The sequence below is a fragment of the Rattus norvegicus genome, chromosome 11, assembly GCF_021556685.1.
Source record: "Rattus norvegicus strain SHRSP/BbbUtx chromosome 11, alternate assembly SHRSP_T2T, whole genome shotgun sequence".
In the NCBI taxonomy this organism is placed as follows: domain Eukaryota; kingdom Metazoa; phylum Chordata; class Mammalia; order Rodentia; family Muridae; genus Rattus; species Rattus norvegicus.
Window position 1 is genome coordinate 97248395 of NC_141544.1, and position 14238 is coordinate 97262632.

The following is a 14238-nucleotide window of genomic DNA, read 5'->3' on the forward strand; positions in this document are numbered from 1 at the left end:
GGATGTAGACTTTTTTTTTTTGTACTTCTTCAGGGCATAGTGGTGAAATGGCTTTCCTTGAGCCTTGTACATTTCAGTTTTCTCTTTCTCTCTCGGTTTGTGCCTTTCCAGAATAAACTGTGTTTACGTCAATCTGTCTTGACTTCTGACTCTTCCTTCACCAGGTCTCTCTGTCCCCCCTCCCCTCCCTGAGACAAAGTCTCCCCATGTTTTCCCAGCTAAGCCTGGGATTCACTGTGTAGCCAAGGCTGGACTCAAAGTTTCACCAATACTCCTATTTCTGTCTCCCAAGGGCTGGGATTGTAGGTATGTCCACCACGCATAGCCATCGGGTCTCTCTTATTTGTTCATGTGTGGTGTATGTGCACTTATGTGTGCAAGTGACCATGCACAGTCATACGGAAGTCAGAGGACACCCAATGTCTTCCTCTGCTGTTGTCCATCGTGGTGGACTGAATGAAAACGGCCTCCATAGGTTCCAGTTTAAATACCTGGTTCCCAGTTGGTGAAATTGTTTGAGAAGGATTAGGAAGTATGGTCTTTTGGAGGAGGTGTGTGACATGGCATAGACTCTGAGGCTTCTAAAGCTTCCCACCATCACTAGTGTTCTCTGTCTCCTGCTTGTGAGCTCTTAACTGGTCCTGCGGCCATTATGGATCCCACCCTTCAAAACCGTAAACTCAACCCAACGCTTTCTTTGAAAGTTGCCTTGGTCTTGGTATTTTACCACAGCAATAAAAAAGTCCGCCTCAGTTTCTAAGACAGTCTCTCATAGAATCTGAAGCTCATCATTTTGGCTAGACTAGCCAGCCAGCCAGTTGCTGGGATCTACCTGCCTCTGCCCTGCAATTCTGGGATCACAGGAACACAGAATGACATTTACATGAGGACTGAAGATTTTACCTTTGTCTCCTTTGAGATATTTCATGTATCTCATCTGTTTTTCTATTTATCTATTATCTGTTTATCTATCTTTTTATTTATTTTATTATTTTTTTCTTTTTTTCGGAGCTGGGGACCGAACCCAGGGCCTTGCGCTTGCTAGGCACGTGCTCTACCACTGAGCTAAATTCCCAACCCCGGTTTTTTTTTTTTTAAACTACTAGAATTTCTCAGAGCTACACCACTTGAGGGTTCATGTTCAGTGGGATACAGGTTCCCATGTCCTTATTCAGACTCCATGGGGCAGTGATGTAGGGAGGAAGCCCTTGGAAACACATACCTATGGTTTCCCAAGAACACCCTGTATCCCTGACGTCATCACTCAGCATGTGGGATGTTATACTGGAGTCTCTGCCCATCACTGTAGAGAGGTGGCTGTCCCCAAATTGGTACTTTAGTTTAACCTGGGGACCCAATTCCACAAGGATCCAGACGTGAGTTTTACACACATCTTCACTTACCTGCATCATGTAGCCTTCTGAGGTTTGGGTGGCTGGCTTGGTACTTGCTTTCCTGATCTTTACTTGTATTTATGGCTTCTTTCAATCTTAAAATGAAATAAAAAAAAATAACATTACGAGAGATACCCGGGACAATGTCATCTCTGCGCCAGAGTGTGCCAGCCACTATCCCTTTGCGCTGCTTAACCAATGCTTTTTTTTGTTGACCTATGGAACACCCTGGGAATAGTGTGGGTACACAGTGGGTTGAGAAAGACCTTACAAAGGATAAGTAGTCCTTAAAGCCGGTGGATAACAAGTGTATACAATGACCAAGTGGGGACCTTTGATGAAGGGTCAGTAAATTACTCAAAACTGACCCACTAGCCATTTTCCTTACCTTTTTTTTTTTTTTTTAAAGTAGTCCACTCTGGCCTCAGTTCCAACATGTAGCTTCAGAAGATGACTTTAAATTCCTGATCTTCCTGCCTTTACCTCCCAAGTGCTGAGGCTACAGGCTTGTACCTTATCTGGCCCTACATTTTAAACATTGTGATAACATATACATAACGTAAAAACCCACACTTATTTATAGTTATACGCAATGAGTGGCTTTTACACATGACCACTTGTGCTGAATGAATGATAGGTAATGTTGGGTTAGAAACTTATGTCTTGAAAACAAAACAAAACAAAGAACAACCCGGTGTCTCAGGGCTGGAGAGCTGGCTCAGCAGTTAAAAGCACTTGCTTCTCAGCCAGAGGATCCAAGTTCAGATCTAAGCACCTACACTGGGAAGCCAACAACTACTTGTAACTCTAGGTCTGTGGGAGCTGACACTCTGACCTCTGTGGGTAACCACACACATGTGACAGACATACTCAGTGAGGCACAGATTAAAACAAAACAGAACAAAACAATTTAATAAGACTCCCCCCAAACACACATACAAGAAACAAGCAAAACCCAGAGTTCTACGTAACCTAGGCTGGCCCTAAACCACCAATCCAGAGCCCGGCTATTGGGACTGCAGCACCAGGGAAGCACATGATGCACATACACACAGGTAGGCAAACATACATACACATACAGTAAATACACTTAAAAGGAAAAATTAAGATAGTGTGTGTGTATATGTATGTGTATGTTAATGTGTATGTGTGTACGTGTGTATGTGTGCATGTGTGCACGTGTGCGTGCGTGCGTGTGTGTGTGTGTGTATGTGTGTGTGTGTGTGTGTGTGTGTGTGTGTGTGTGTGTATACACCTTATGAGAACCCAGAGAGGGGCATTAGATTCTTTGTAACTGAGTTATGGGTAGTTATGAACCATCACGTGGACGCTGGAAGCTGTACTGAGCCACCTCTTCCCACCTCTTTGGCTGCTCTTCCATTGCTTTTTCTTTTTTTTTTTTTTTTTTTTGGTTCTTTTTTTCCGGAGCTGGGGACCGAACCCAGGGCCTTGCGCTTCCTAGGTAAGCGCTCTACCACTGAGCTAAATCCCCAGCCCCGCTTTTTCTTTTTTTAAAGATTTATTTATTTTATGTATGAGTACACTGTCACTGTCTTCAGACACACCAGAAGAGGGCATCAGATCCCATTACAGATGGTGCTGAGCCACCATGTGGTTGCTGGGAATTGAACTCAGGACCTCTCTCCAGCTCTTCTGTTGCTTTTTGAGAGAGGCTCTCACTCTATATCCCAGGCTAGCCCCTAGCTCACTATTCGAGTGCTGGGATTATAAGGATGCACCAACATAAACTGGCTGGAAACTTAACCTTTCAGTGTGATTAAGAATTTTATTTCTTTTTTTTTTTTTCTTTCTTCTTTTCTTTTCTTTTTTTTTTTTTCCGGAGCTGGGGACCGGACCCAGGACCTTGCGCTTGCTAGGCAAGTGCTCTACCACTGAGCTAAATCCCCAACCCCAAGAATTTTATTTCTTGACGCTAGGGGCATGGTACTGGGAGACAGCTCAGTCTGTGGGTGTGCTGCACAAGCCTGAGGACCTGGGTTTGGATCCTCAACGCCTACAGAAAAAGGCAGGTGCACTGTTTCTGGTTTCTGTCAACCCAGCTCTGGGGATGGGGTGGGGTATTAACAAGTAGATCCCTACAGCTTACTGGCCAGCCAGCCTAGCCAGCTGGTAAGCTCCAGGTTCAGCTAAAGAGCCTATCTCAAAAAACAAGCATGGGTTTAGTCTGCTTCTTTTAATATAACTGTAGCCATTTTGTATCCAGTCTCCATTTTGTTCATAGGGTGAAATTAAGTTCAGGTTCTCTGACTCTACTTCCCAGATGTAATTTTCAATAGCCAACACTGAGGGATGTTATGAATAAGCCAAAAAGTTATGGTCGAATTACTTGTACCTTGCTATCTTAGTGTTCTGAAATTCCCCTGTTCATCACCCTCCCTACCTCAGTCAGGACCAATCAGCTTAAAGGTTGGCTGATAATCCTTTGTGTAGTGAGCCCAAGATGCTGTACCACTCCACTGCTTGCCTTTGAACTTTTTTTTTTTTTCTTCTTTTTTTTGGAGCTGGGGACCGAACCCAGGGCCTTGCGCTTGCGCTTGCTAGGTAAGCGCTCTACCACTGAGCTAAATCCCCAACCCTTCCTTTGAACTTTTGAACCCGGTTTTTCCTATAAAAAGCCTGCCCTGAGGTCAGATTGGTGCTACAGTTAGGTTTCCTTCTTGTGGACCTGGACGTGCAGTATTATGGTGTGTGTTCAATAAACTATTCTTGCTTCACTGGGATTGGTGCATGTGTGGTTTGTGTGGCGACTCCCAGACTCCAACAGTAAGAAAGACGTCCCTGAAGTTAAAAGTATTTGTTGCTTTTGTAGAGGACCTGGGTTCTGTCCTCAGCACCTATATCGTAGGCAACCATCTTTAACTCCAGTTCTAAGGGATTTAGTATCTTCTGGTCTCCATGGGTACCTGGTGTACACACTCACATACATGTAGGCAAAAAACACATACATATAAAATAAAAATAAGTAAGGTTCTTTCTTGTTTGTTTTTTGTTCTGTTGTGTTTTGTTTTGTTTTGAGACAGGGTTTCTCTGTGTAACCCTGGCTGTCCTAGAACTGAGATCCACCTACCTCTGCTTCCCGAGAGCTGGGCCACAATTGTCCCACAAACAAAAGTCTTAAAAAGCCCATGTGGTAGAGAAATAACTAAGGAAGACACTTGACTCTGGCTTCCACGCGCATAAGTTACCTCTACACACCAGCATGCACACATGTGCTCACATGGACACACACACCCTAATATATTAATACTAATTTTTTCTTTAAAGACAGGACCTCACTATATAGGTCTGGCTGTCCTAGAACTCACAAGGTAGAGCAGGCTGGCCTTGAACTCTGCCTCCCCAGTGCTGGGATTAAAGGCATTATGCCACTATGTCCAAATAACTTTTAAAAGAGATTTTTTAGACTTTTATTCATTTTTTAAAAAATATTTATTTATTTATTATATATAAATACACTGTAGCTGTCTTCAGGCACACCAGAAGAGGGCATCATTACAGATGGTTGTGAGCCACCATGTGGTTGCTGGGATTTGAACTCAGGACCTTTGGAAGAGCAGTCAGTGCTCTTGACCACTGAGCCATCTCTCAGGCCCTGTTCTTTTTTTGTCTTATACCTTTTTTTTTAAAGAGATTATTTTATGTTTGCCTACATGTATGTATGTGCACCATGTGTGTATTTGGTGCTCAGAGGTCAGAAGAAGGGACTGAATTCCCTGGAACTGGAGTTACAGGCAGTTGTGAGCCACCACATGGGTGCTGGCAACTGGACCCTCGTCTTCTGTAAGAGTGACAAGTGCCCTTAGCTACTGGGCCATCTCCCTAGTCCTGCCTTATAATTGAACATGGGGTGCTGAAGCCTGCCAGGTCCTTTTGTATGATTTCACTGTATTTCTGCTCAAAATTTTTGAGGTAAACAATCTATAATTTTAAAGTATAAATTAATGGACAGATTAGGTTAGATATAGATGGAAAGGAGAGTTTTACATACTTATATATATGTGTGTGAAACATATTTTGTATGTATGATTATATTTTGTGTGGTGGTGGGGATGGAATCTAGGACTTCAAATGTTAGGCAAGCTTTCTACTAATAAACCACATTCCTATTCTACATATGTACATGTTTCTATGTATGTATGATACATGAATTACATTTATTTATTTTGTGTGTGTAACTATGTATGGAGATCAGAGGAAAAGTTGTTGGGAGTTTATTCTCTGTTTCCAACCAGTTCACTAGGCTCGGTGGCCAGCACGTTTACCTGGGAGCCATATCACCAGCTCAGCCATATCTGTTTCTTTGTTTTGCTGAGTTTTGCAAGACCAGTCTCATGGCCTGCTATTACCTGCCTCAGTCTCTTCAACAGCTGAGATTACACACAGGCCCCACTGTGTCTGGCTTTTGGGATGACTTGATAAACAAACATTCTGTAAAAAGAGGCACATTTTTAACCCTTCAGTGCTGGAGTATTTTTTATGAGTTAAATCAACAGTTGGGTGAAAGAGGAGGGATTTCTCTTCAGCAAGACTGAAGGTGAGTATTCCACGGGGTTCTAAGATACCTTGATGGCATCGACAGGGTCTGAAGGCCCTGGCTCCTTCCACAGAGCCCATCTGCTTTATGTAGGCACATGGAGATGCCACACTTACCTGCTGCTGGGCTGGGGGACGATGCTGCCATTCTGCTCAGGTGGAGGCTCTACTGGTTTGGATTTGAAGTAGTTGATGAATCCTCCAAACACACTCTTGATGCTGTTGATATGTTTCTGGCTCATCTTCAAGTCCTGATCCATCTTGTCCACCATCTTCTCCGTGTGTTCTAGGACTCCTCGCTGCCGGACCAGCTCCTGCAGAAGCAAGAGATAGTAGCATCGTGCCATTTCCCTACTTCCAGAGTCATAGTATATTAAGTCTGGAGCTGGGAAGACAGCTCCACCGGGAGAGCGCCTACCTGGTTTGCACAAAGTCCTGGGTTTGGTCCTTAGCACTCTATCAACCAGGCCTGGCACAATGTGAGAGGCAGAGGCAAGAGGATTAGTTTACTGTTATATCTGGCTACATGGTGACTTGTAGGCTATCCTCAGCCAGGTGAGACCCAGTCACAAAAAATAGTCTAGATAGGAATAGTAGCCCATGCTCTTTTGCCCCAGCACTTGGGGACTTTGGAGAAAGGGACAGGCGGGTTGGTATAACTTCTCAGCCAGGCCAGGACTTTGTCTGGCTTCCTGCAGGGGTACTGCTGCTTCCACCCTTTTCTAGAATATTAGACCATTACAAAGTAATGGGCTTCCTTGTACCATCTCCCTCCAGCTCCCCCGAACTTCTAGGCCAGTCAGGATTACATAGAGAGACCTTGCCTGAAAAAGAGTTTAAAGTCGTATATTTATTATTCTGGCGGAGGGGTGGTGTTCGCACGTGGAGATCAGGGGAAGACTTGAGGGTGACTTCTCTCCTTTTACCAGGTAGGTGCTGAGGCTCCTTAAGTTATTAGGGTTGACAGTATGAATTGATCCAGCCCGCTGGCCCCTTTATGCCACTTCACATAACGTTAGCTTTGCTCCCCTGCTCTCCTCTGTCCCTGCTGGACCGTTACAGACCCTGGTCCGGTCCTGTATTCCTTCTCCCACTCAAGATTCACATGGTCCAGGATCCTTCCCACCTATCTTAAAGCAACACTCCCATGTTAGAGGCCCTTTTCAAGTTTCACAGACTCTACCCACACTTACTCCAACTTAAACAGAAATCATGTTTTAAGTTAGAAATTAGGATTCAAGTCTAGCATGGTGGCATACATCTTTAGCCCCAGCACTCAGGAGGCAGAGGCAAGCAGATCTCTGTGGGTTCAAGGCCAGCCTGAATCTGGTGGTATACATAGTGAGTTCTGGACTACGTAGGAAAACCCTGTCTCAAAACCAAAACCAAGCAAACTACAGAACAGCCAAACAAGTGAGCAAGAGTACAAGAGAGTGAGAGAGAGGAAACCATGATTTGCTTGAGAGAACATGTGAGATGTTTATCTTTCTGAGCCTAGATTACAGTACTTAAGGTAATATTTCCTAGTTTCATATATTTCCCTACACATTTCATAATTTCTGTATGGTTGAATAGAATTCCACTATGTGCATGTACCACAGTTTCATGCTTCATTTGTCCATTAAAACTTTTTGGATTTATTTTATGTATCTGAGTGTTTTGCTCACATGTATATACAGGTGCCACTTATGTGACTGCTGCTTATAGAGATCAAAGAAGGGCACTGGATCTCCTGGAACTGGAATTTTGGATGTCTGTGAACCACCATGCAGGCTGGGAACTGAACCTGGGTCCTCTACAAGAGCAAGTGCTCTTAACTACTAAGCCATCTCTCCAGCCTCTACTTACCCATCTATAGACATCTAGGCCAATTCCATGCTCTTGGTATTGTAGAAAGAATAGGAATAAACACAGAATCCTTTGGCTATACACTTGGCAGCACATATCTAGACCACTATTTCTAGAGTTTGTGAGGATTTCCACACTGATCCCATAATGGCTACCTCAGCTATATTCTCACTGCAGTGAATAGTGTTCCTTTCTCCTACATCTTTGCCAGCATTTGTTGTACTTTGTCTTCTTTCCCTTCCTCCCTTTTTCCCTTTCTCTTTCTTCCTTTTTTGTTCAGACAGGGTTTATCTGTATAGCCCTGGCTGGCCTTGAATTTAAACTCACAGAGATCTGCCTGCCTTTGCCTCTCAAGAGCTGGGATTAAAGGCATTTAATGTGTGGTGGTTTGAATAGCAATGTTCCCCATAGACCCGTGTGTTTGAATGCTTGGTCCATAAGGGAAGTGGCACTATTAGGAGATGTGGCCTTATTGGACTAGGTATGGCCGAATTGGAGGAAGTGTCTCACTGTGGGGCTTTGAGGTCTCCTATGCTCAAGCTATATACTCAGTGTGGAGTCTCCTTCTGCTGCATGCAGATCAAGATGTAGAACTCTCAGCTCCTTCCGTGTCTGCCTGGACACGGCCATGCTTCCTAGCTTGATAATGGACTGAACCTCTGAACTTGTAAGCCAGCCCCAATTAAATGTTTTCCTTTATAAGCGTTGCCTTGGTCATGGTGTCTGTTCACAAGAATAAAACCCTAACTAAGACAGCATGTGTCACCATAGTCCAGTTTGTGTGTGTGTGTGTGTGTGTGTGTGTGTGTGTGTGTGTGTTTGAGACAGAATTTCACTATATAGTCTTGGCTATTCTAGAAACAGGCCTAGACCAGACTGGTCTCAAATTCAGAGATCCACCTGCTTCTGCCTCTTGGTATTAGGATTAAAGGTATGAAATATAATGCCTGGGGTTGGGGATTTAGCTCAGTGGTAGAGCGCTTGCCTAGCAAGCGCAAGGCCCTGGGTTTGGTCCCCAGCTCCGGAAAAAAAAAAAAAAGGAAATATAATGCCTGTCCAAGTTGTTAGAACTTTTAAAATATTTATTATCCAAATTCCTTCCTTTGAGAACCATTTGTGAAGTTTATTGGCCCACTTATTAACTAACAGTGTGGTGGTTTGAATATGCTTGGCCCAGGGAGTGGCACTATAAGGAGGTGTGGCTTTGTTGAAGTAGGCGTGTCACTGTAGGCATGGACTTTAAGACCCTCATCCCAGTTGCCTGGAAGCTAGTCTTCTAGCTGGCTTTGGAATAAGATGTAGAACTCTCGGCTCCTCCTGCACCATGCCTGCCTGGATGCTGCCATGCTCCAGCCTTGATGATAATGGACTGAACCTGTAAGCCAGCCCCAGTTAAATGTTGTCCTTATAAGACTTGCCTTGGTTGTGGTGTCAGTTCACAGCAGTAGAACCCTAACTAAGGTATCTTTGATGGGAACTGGTTCTACATATAAGATGCTTCCACAGCATGGTGGTGCCAGGGTGTGGCTAGTGCACTTCCCTTCTGAGTTATCTCACTAGTTCACTTTTTCAACATATAGAATGAAGTGTATTTGGGCTTATGGCCCCAGTGTGGTAAGAGTCCATCATGACAAGGAGACATAGCAGTAAGAGACAGGTATGATGGTAGGAACAGGGGGCTAAGGGCTCATATCCTGGACAACAAGCAGGAAACAAAAAGCTGGCCTGTAATTTTTATTTATTTATTTATTTTTTTTTGAGATGGGGTTCCTCTGTGTAGCACTGGCCATCATGAAATTTGCTCTGTAGACCAGGCTGGCCTTGAACTCAGAGACTACCTGCCTCTGCCTTCCAAGTGTTGGGATTAGAGGCATATACCATCACCACCTGACTTAATTTTTACTTTTGAGACTGAATTTGCTATGTAGCTCTGGCTGGCCTGGAATTCACTACATAGACCAAGATGGCACAGAACACATAGCGCTCTACCTGCCTCCCCCTCCTGAGTGCAGGGATTAAAGGTGTGCCCCACCACATCCAGTCCACCAGTCTTCAATTTTTACCCCTTTTGTATCTTCTTTTGTCTTCTTGTCTGGTGACTTTGAGCACCATATTGAATAAAGGTGCAGACAGAGTGTACCCGTGTCTCAGTCCAGAGTTTACAGGAAATGTCCCACCACCATTAGTTAGGGTTCTCTGCTGTGAACAGACACCATGACCATGGCATCTCTTATAAAGGACAACATTTAATTGGGGTTGGCTTAGTGCTTCAGAGGTTCAGTTCAATATCACAGTGGGAGCATGGCAGCATCCACACAGACATGGTGCTGGAGGAGGAGTTGGGAGTTCTATACCTAGACCTAAAGGCAGCCAGGAAGAGACTTGTCTTCCCAGGCAGCCAAGAGGAGGCTCACATCTACATTGGGTGGAGCCTGTGCATAGAAACCTCAAAGCCACCCCCTGCTGTGATACACTTCCTCCAACAAGGCCATACCTAATAGTGCCATCCCTGTGGGCCAAGCATTCAAATACTTGAGTCTATAGGGGCCATATCTATGCGAACCATTACACCCCATTGTAGTTTAATGCAGCTCATGTCTGTTATGGCTTTTATTATATTAAAGTATGTTCCATCCACTCCTAGTTATTATGCCAGCTATGAGACTGTCCTATAGGCTTTGTTGTGTTAAGGTATGCTTCTTTTTCTTCTTCCTCTCATTTTGAGACAGAATCTCTGTGTTACGTAGCATTGGCTGGCCTAGAACTGCCTCCAAAATGCCAGGACTAAAGGCATCTAACATCATGCACGGCTATTATTTTTAGTTTTTCCATGACAGTTACCATGATGGCTCAATGAACTTTGTCAAATGGCTTTTCTGAGTTGATCTGCTGCTACCGATAGGTTGAACTGCATTTATTGATATATGTTGACCATCCTCACATCCCTGGGATGAAGTCAATTAGTTCTGATGTAGTCTTCCTGATGCGATCTTAAATTTGGTTTGCAAGTATCCTGTTGAAAAAATTTTCTATGTTCATCAGAGGGAGTGGTCTATAGTTTTCTTTCTGTTTTGTTCTGCCTTTTACCTAGCTTTGGTATCAGAGTTATACTAGTTTGTAGAATTAGGTTTGTAATATTATTTTTCTTTCTAGTTGGTAGGACGATTTGAAGAGTGTTGGTATTAAATCTTTCTAAAACGTTTGGAAGAATTCAACAGTAAATTCATCCACCCTGGACTTTTCTTTGGGGGAGATTCAACTATTGCCTCAGTCTCACTGCTCGTTAAGTGTTTGTATCTTGTGATTTTAACTTTGGTAGGGCACACGCCTTTAGAAAGATATCTAAGTCTAGATTTTCCAACTTGTTGGAATATGCATTTTCTAAGTCTACCCTGATGGTCTGGATTTTACTTGTTTCTGTTCTAATTCTTCTCATTTTATTTCTAGTTTTATTAATTTGACTCTTCTCTTTCTTTTGGTTAGTTTGGCTAGGGGTTGGTCTACTTGTATTCACTTCATTCTGCCATTCTTTATTATTTTTAGCTGTCTGCTATATTTGAGTTTGGCTTATTTTTCTAGAGCCTTAAGGTGCTATATTAGGCTATTTATTTGAGACCTCCTAAATGTTTTATTGCATTAAAATTTTATCTTGTGTGTATATGTATGTGGGCACATGATCCATGGTGAACATGTGGAGGTCAAAGGAAGTGTGTTTTCTTCTTCCACTGTGTAGGTCCAAGGGGGTCAAACTGAGGTCGCCATGCTTGGTAGTAAGTGCCTTTCCTTCTTTTTTTTTTTTTTTTTTTTTTTTTCTTTTTTCTTTTTTTCGGAGCTGGGGACCGAAGTAAGTGCCTTTTCTAATGAGCCATGCTGTTGGCTTCCAGATTTAAATTTTTTTAAAAAATTTAAAAGTTGGTAATTAATTAGCTTATATGTGTATGGGGGGGGGTTGGTGGCTAACTGCTTGTGTTCACTGAGACCAAAGGTGTCAGATCCCCTGGAGCTGGAGTTACAGATGGTTATGAGCTGCCTGATATGGTGCTGGGAACTGAAGTCAGGTCTATTGCAAGAGTAGTGCATGTTCTTGCTCTTAACCCACTGAACTCTCCCTAGTTTTTTTTTTTTTTTTTAAATAAGGTTCCCCTACCTGGGTTTTCATGCATGCTAGGCAAGCTTGCTACCATCAAACTGTATGTTTGTTGTTTGTTTATTTATTTATTTTTAAGACAGGGTAGCCATGTGGCCCTGGTTATCTTGGAACAGGTTCTATAGACTAGGCTCGCCTTGAACTCAGAGATCTGCCTGCTTTTGGCTCCCAAGTGCTGGGATTAAAGGCAAGGGCCACCATGCCCAGCCCATTCTAATTTTTTAAAAAAGATTTATTTATTTATTATAGTACACTGTAGCTGTATTCAGACACACCAGAAGAGGGCATCAGATCTCATTACAGATGGTTGTGAGCCACCATGTGGCTGCTGGGATTTGAACTCAGGACCTCTGGAAGAACAGTCAGTGCTCTTAACCACTGAGCCATCTCTCCAACCCTTCTAGTTTTTTATTGTGAACACTTAGAGCTGTAAAGGTCCTCGCAGGACTGCTTTGCTGTATCCTAGAGGTTCTGGTGGGTTGTGCGCTCTCATTTGTACTTGATTCTCAGAATCTTTTCACTCCCCCACACACTGCTTTTTTCAGTGACATACTGTTTATTTAAAAACATACTTGTATATTTTCTGAGGTTAGTTTTGTTATTGATTTCTAGCTTTATTTCATTCTGATCTGATAAGATGTAGATAATTATTTCAGGGTTTGGGTTTTGTTTGTTTGTGGTCTATAATGTGATAAATCTTAGAGAAGGTTGCTTGTGCCACTAGAATATGTACTCCCTATCTGTTGGATATAGTTAGCATTCGTTAGATTCCTTGTATGTACAGTTAAAATATGGTATAATTAGCTCTGGGGTTTTAACATTATTGAGTCTGGAAGACCTAAGTGTGACAATAGAGTCTTAAAGGCTCCCCATCATTACTGTGTTAGGACCTGAGGTCTTTTTGCCTTCTAAGAGTTTGCTTTATGAAATCAGGGATCCCAAGATTCAGTGCATAAATATTTACAATAGTTCTATCTTCTTGATGAATTGTTCCATAAATTAATATGAAGTAACTCTATCTTTTCTGACTAGTTTCAGTGTCAAGTCTACCTTATCAGATATGAAAACCACTGTCCTAGCTTGTCTGTAGCTGCTGTTTGCTTGGTAGTTTGATGTCCAACCTCTAACTCTTCGCTCATAAATTATGAATCCCCTTTCTATTATCTGTGTTTCTTGGAGACAACAGACATATCTTGCTTTTTAAAAAAATCCAGTCAGGTCTATGTACTTTATTAATTGGGAGTCAAGACTTATGACTTTGCTGTTTGTTGTTGCTCAGTATACTCAAAGTTCCTTTCTTTTTCCTTCGGTGGTTTTAGGTTTTTCTGGTGTGCTCCATTGGACATGACTGATTCTTTCTCAGTTTTCTTTTGTTCAAGTGTTCCTTACATGGAATGTCTTTCTCCCTGTGCTCTCATGTGTGAAACTTTCTTTTTCCTCAGAGTACGACATAAAGGAGTGCTGACTTAGTTGTCATGAATTGCCTTATCTTGTCTTGAAACATTTCTCTATTTTAATAAGTGATTTTGCTGGACATAGCAATCACAGTTGATAGTTATTTACTTTCAGGGCTTGTAATCTATCATTCCTGTAAGGGGAGGTTCTAATACTAAGGTAGGTCTAGTTTCCTAATTGGTTCTTGACTTGACAATAAAGAAGGCCGGGAACCAATTACAGTGTGGAAGGTCCAGGTGAGACTTCGGAGAGAGAAGAAGGAAAAGCAGGGAAGGAGAGAAAGGGCCTTATCATACTTTGGAGGAAGGAGGATGTTACACTCATGTAAGGCCTCAGGGAGAGCTAGGGCCTGTGGCCTCCACTACAGGAGAGAGGGAGATAATGAATTGGTAAGGATACATATTTCCAGGCAGGAAATATTTGCCCCCAGCAATTGTGCCTAGTGGGCAAGCTGTAAAATAACAGAGTTACCTATGTGTCTTTTATCCACGGATTCAAGGGTCTCAAGTGGAAGCTGAGAGAACCCCAGAGCAGAGGCTGGGGGTGGGGGGACAGAGAGGAGGGGCAGGTTGGACTTGGTGGCAGCTGATACTGGAGCTAAGCCGGGTAGAACAAAAGGGAGCCAGGAGGGGCTGGCAGTGCTGCCTCAGTCCCAGGGAAAGGTGACAGCATGCTTTTTAAAAACCTCATACAACACATTTTATGCTTTCTTGGCTTTTATGCTTTCTGATAACAGATCTGGTGTTATTCTGATGCTTTTGCCTTTGTGTGTTAGGGGGCACCTTGCCATCAAGATTTTAGTATTATTTCTTTGCTTTGGACTTTTGACATCTTGACTAT

The 14238-nt window shown here is 42.9% G+C and overlaps 1 protein-coding gene across 1 annotated transcript in view; it reads right to left on the reverse strand.

The window, feature by feature from the left end:
* Positions 1 to 14238, reverse strand: part of Snap29 (synaptosome associated protein 29) — a 30578-nt gene that overhangs the window by 5795 nt on the left and 10545 nt on the right. The window contains 2 exon segments of the mRNA NM_053810.3: positions 1404 to 1489; positions 6066 to 6262. Coding sequence (NP_446262.3) covers positions 1404 to 1489; positions 6066 to 6262 — 283 coding nt within the window.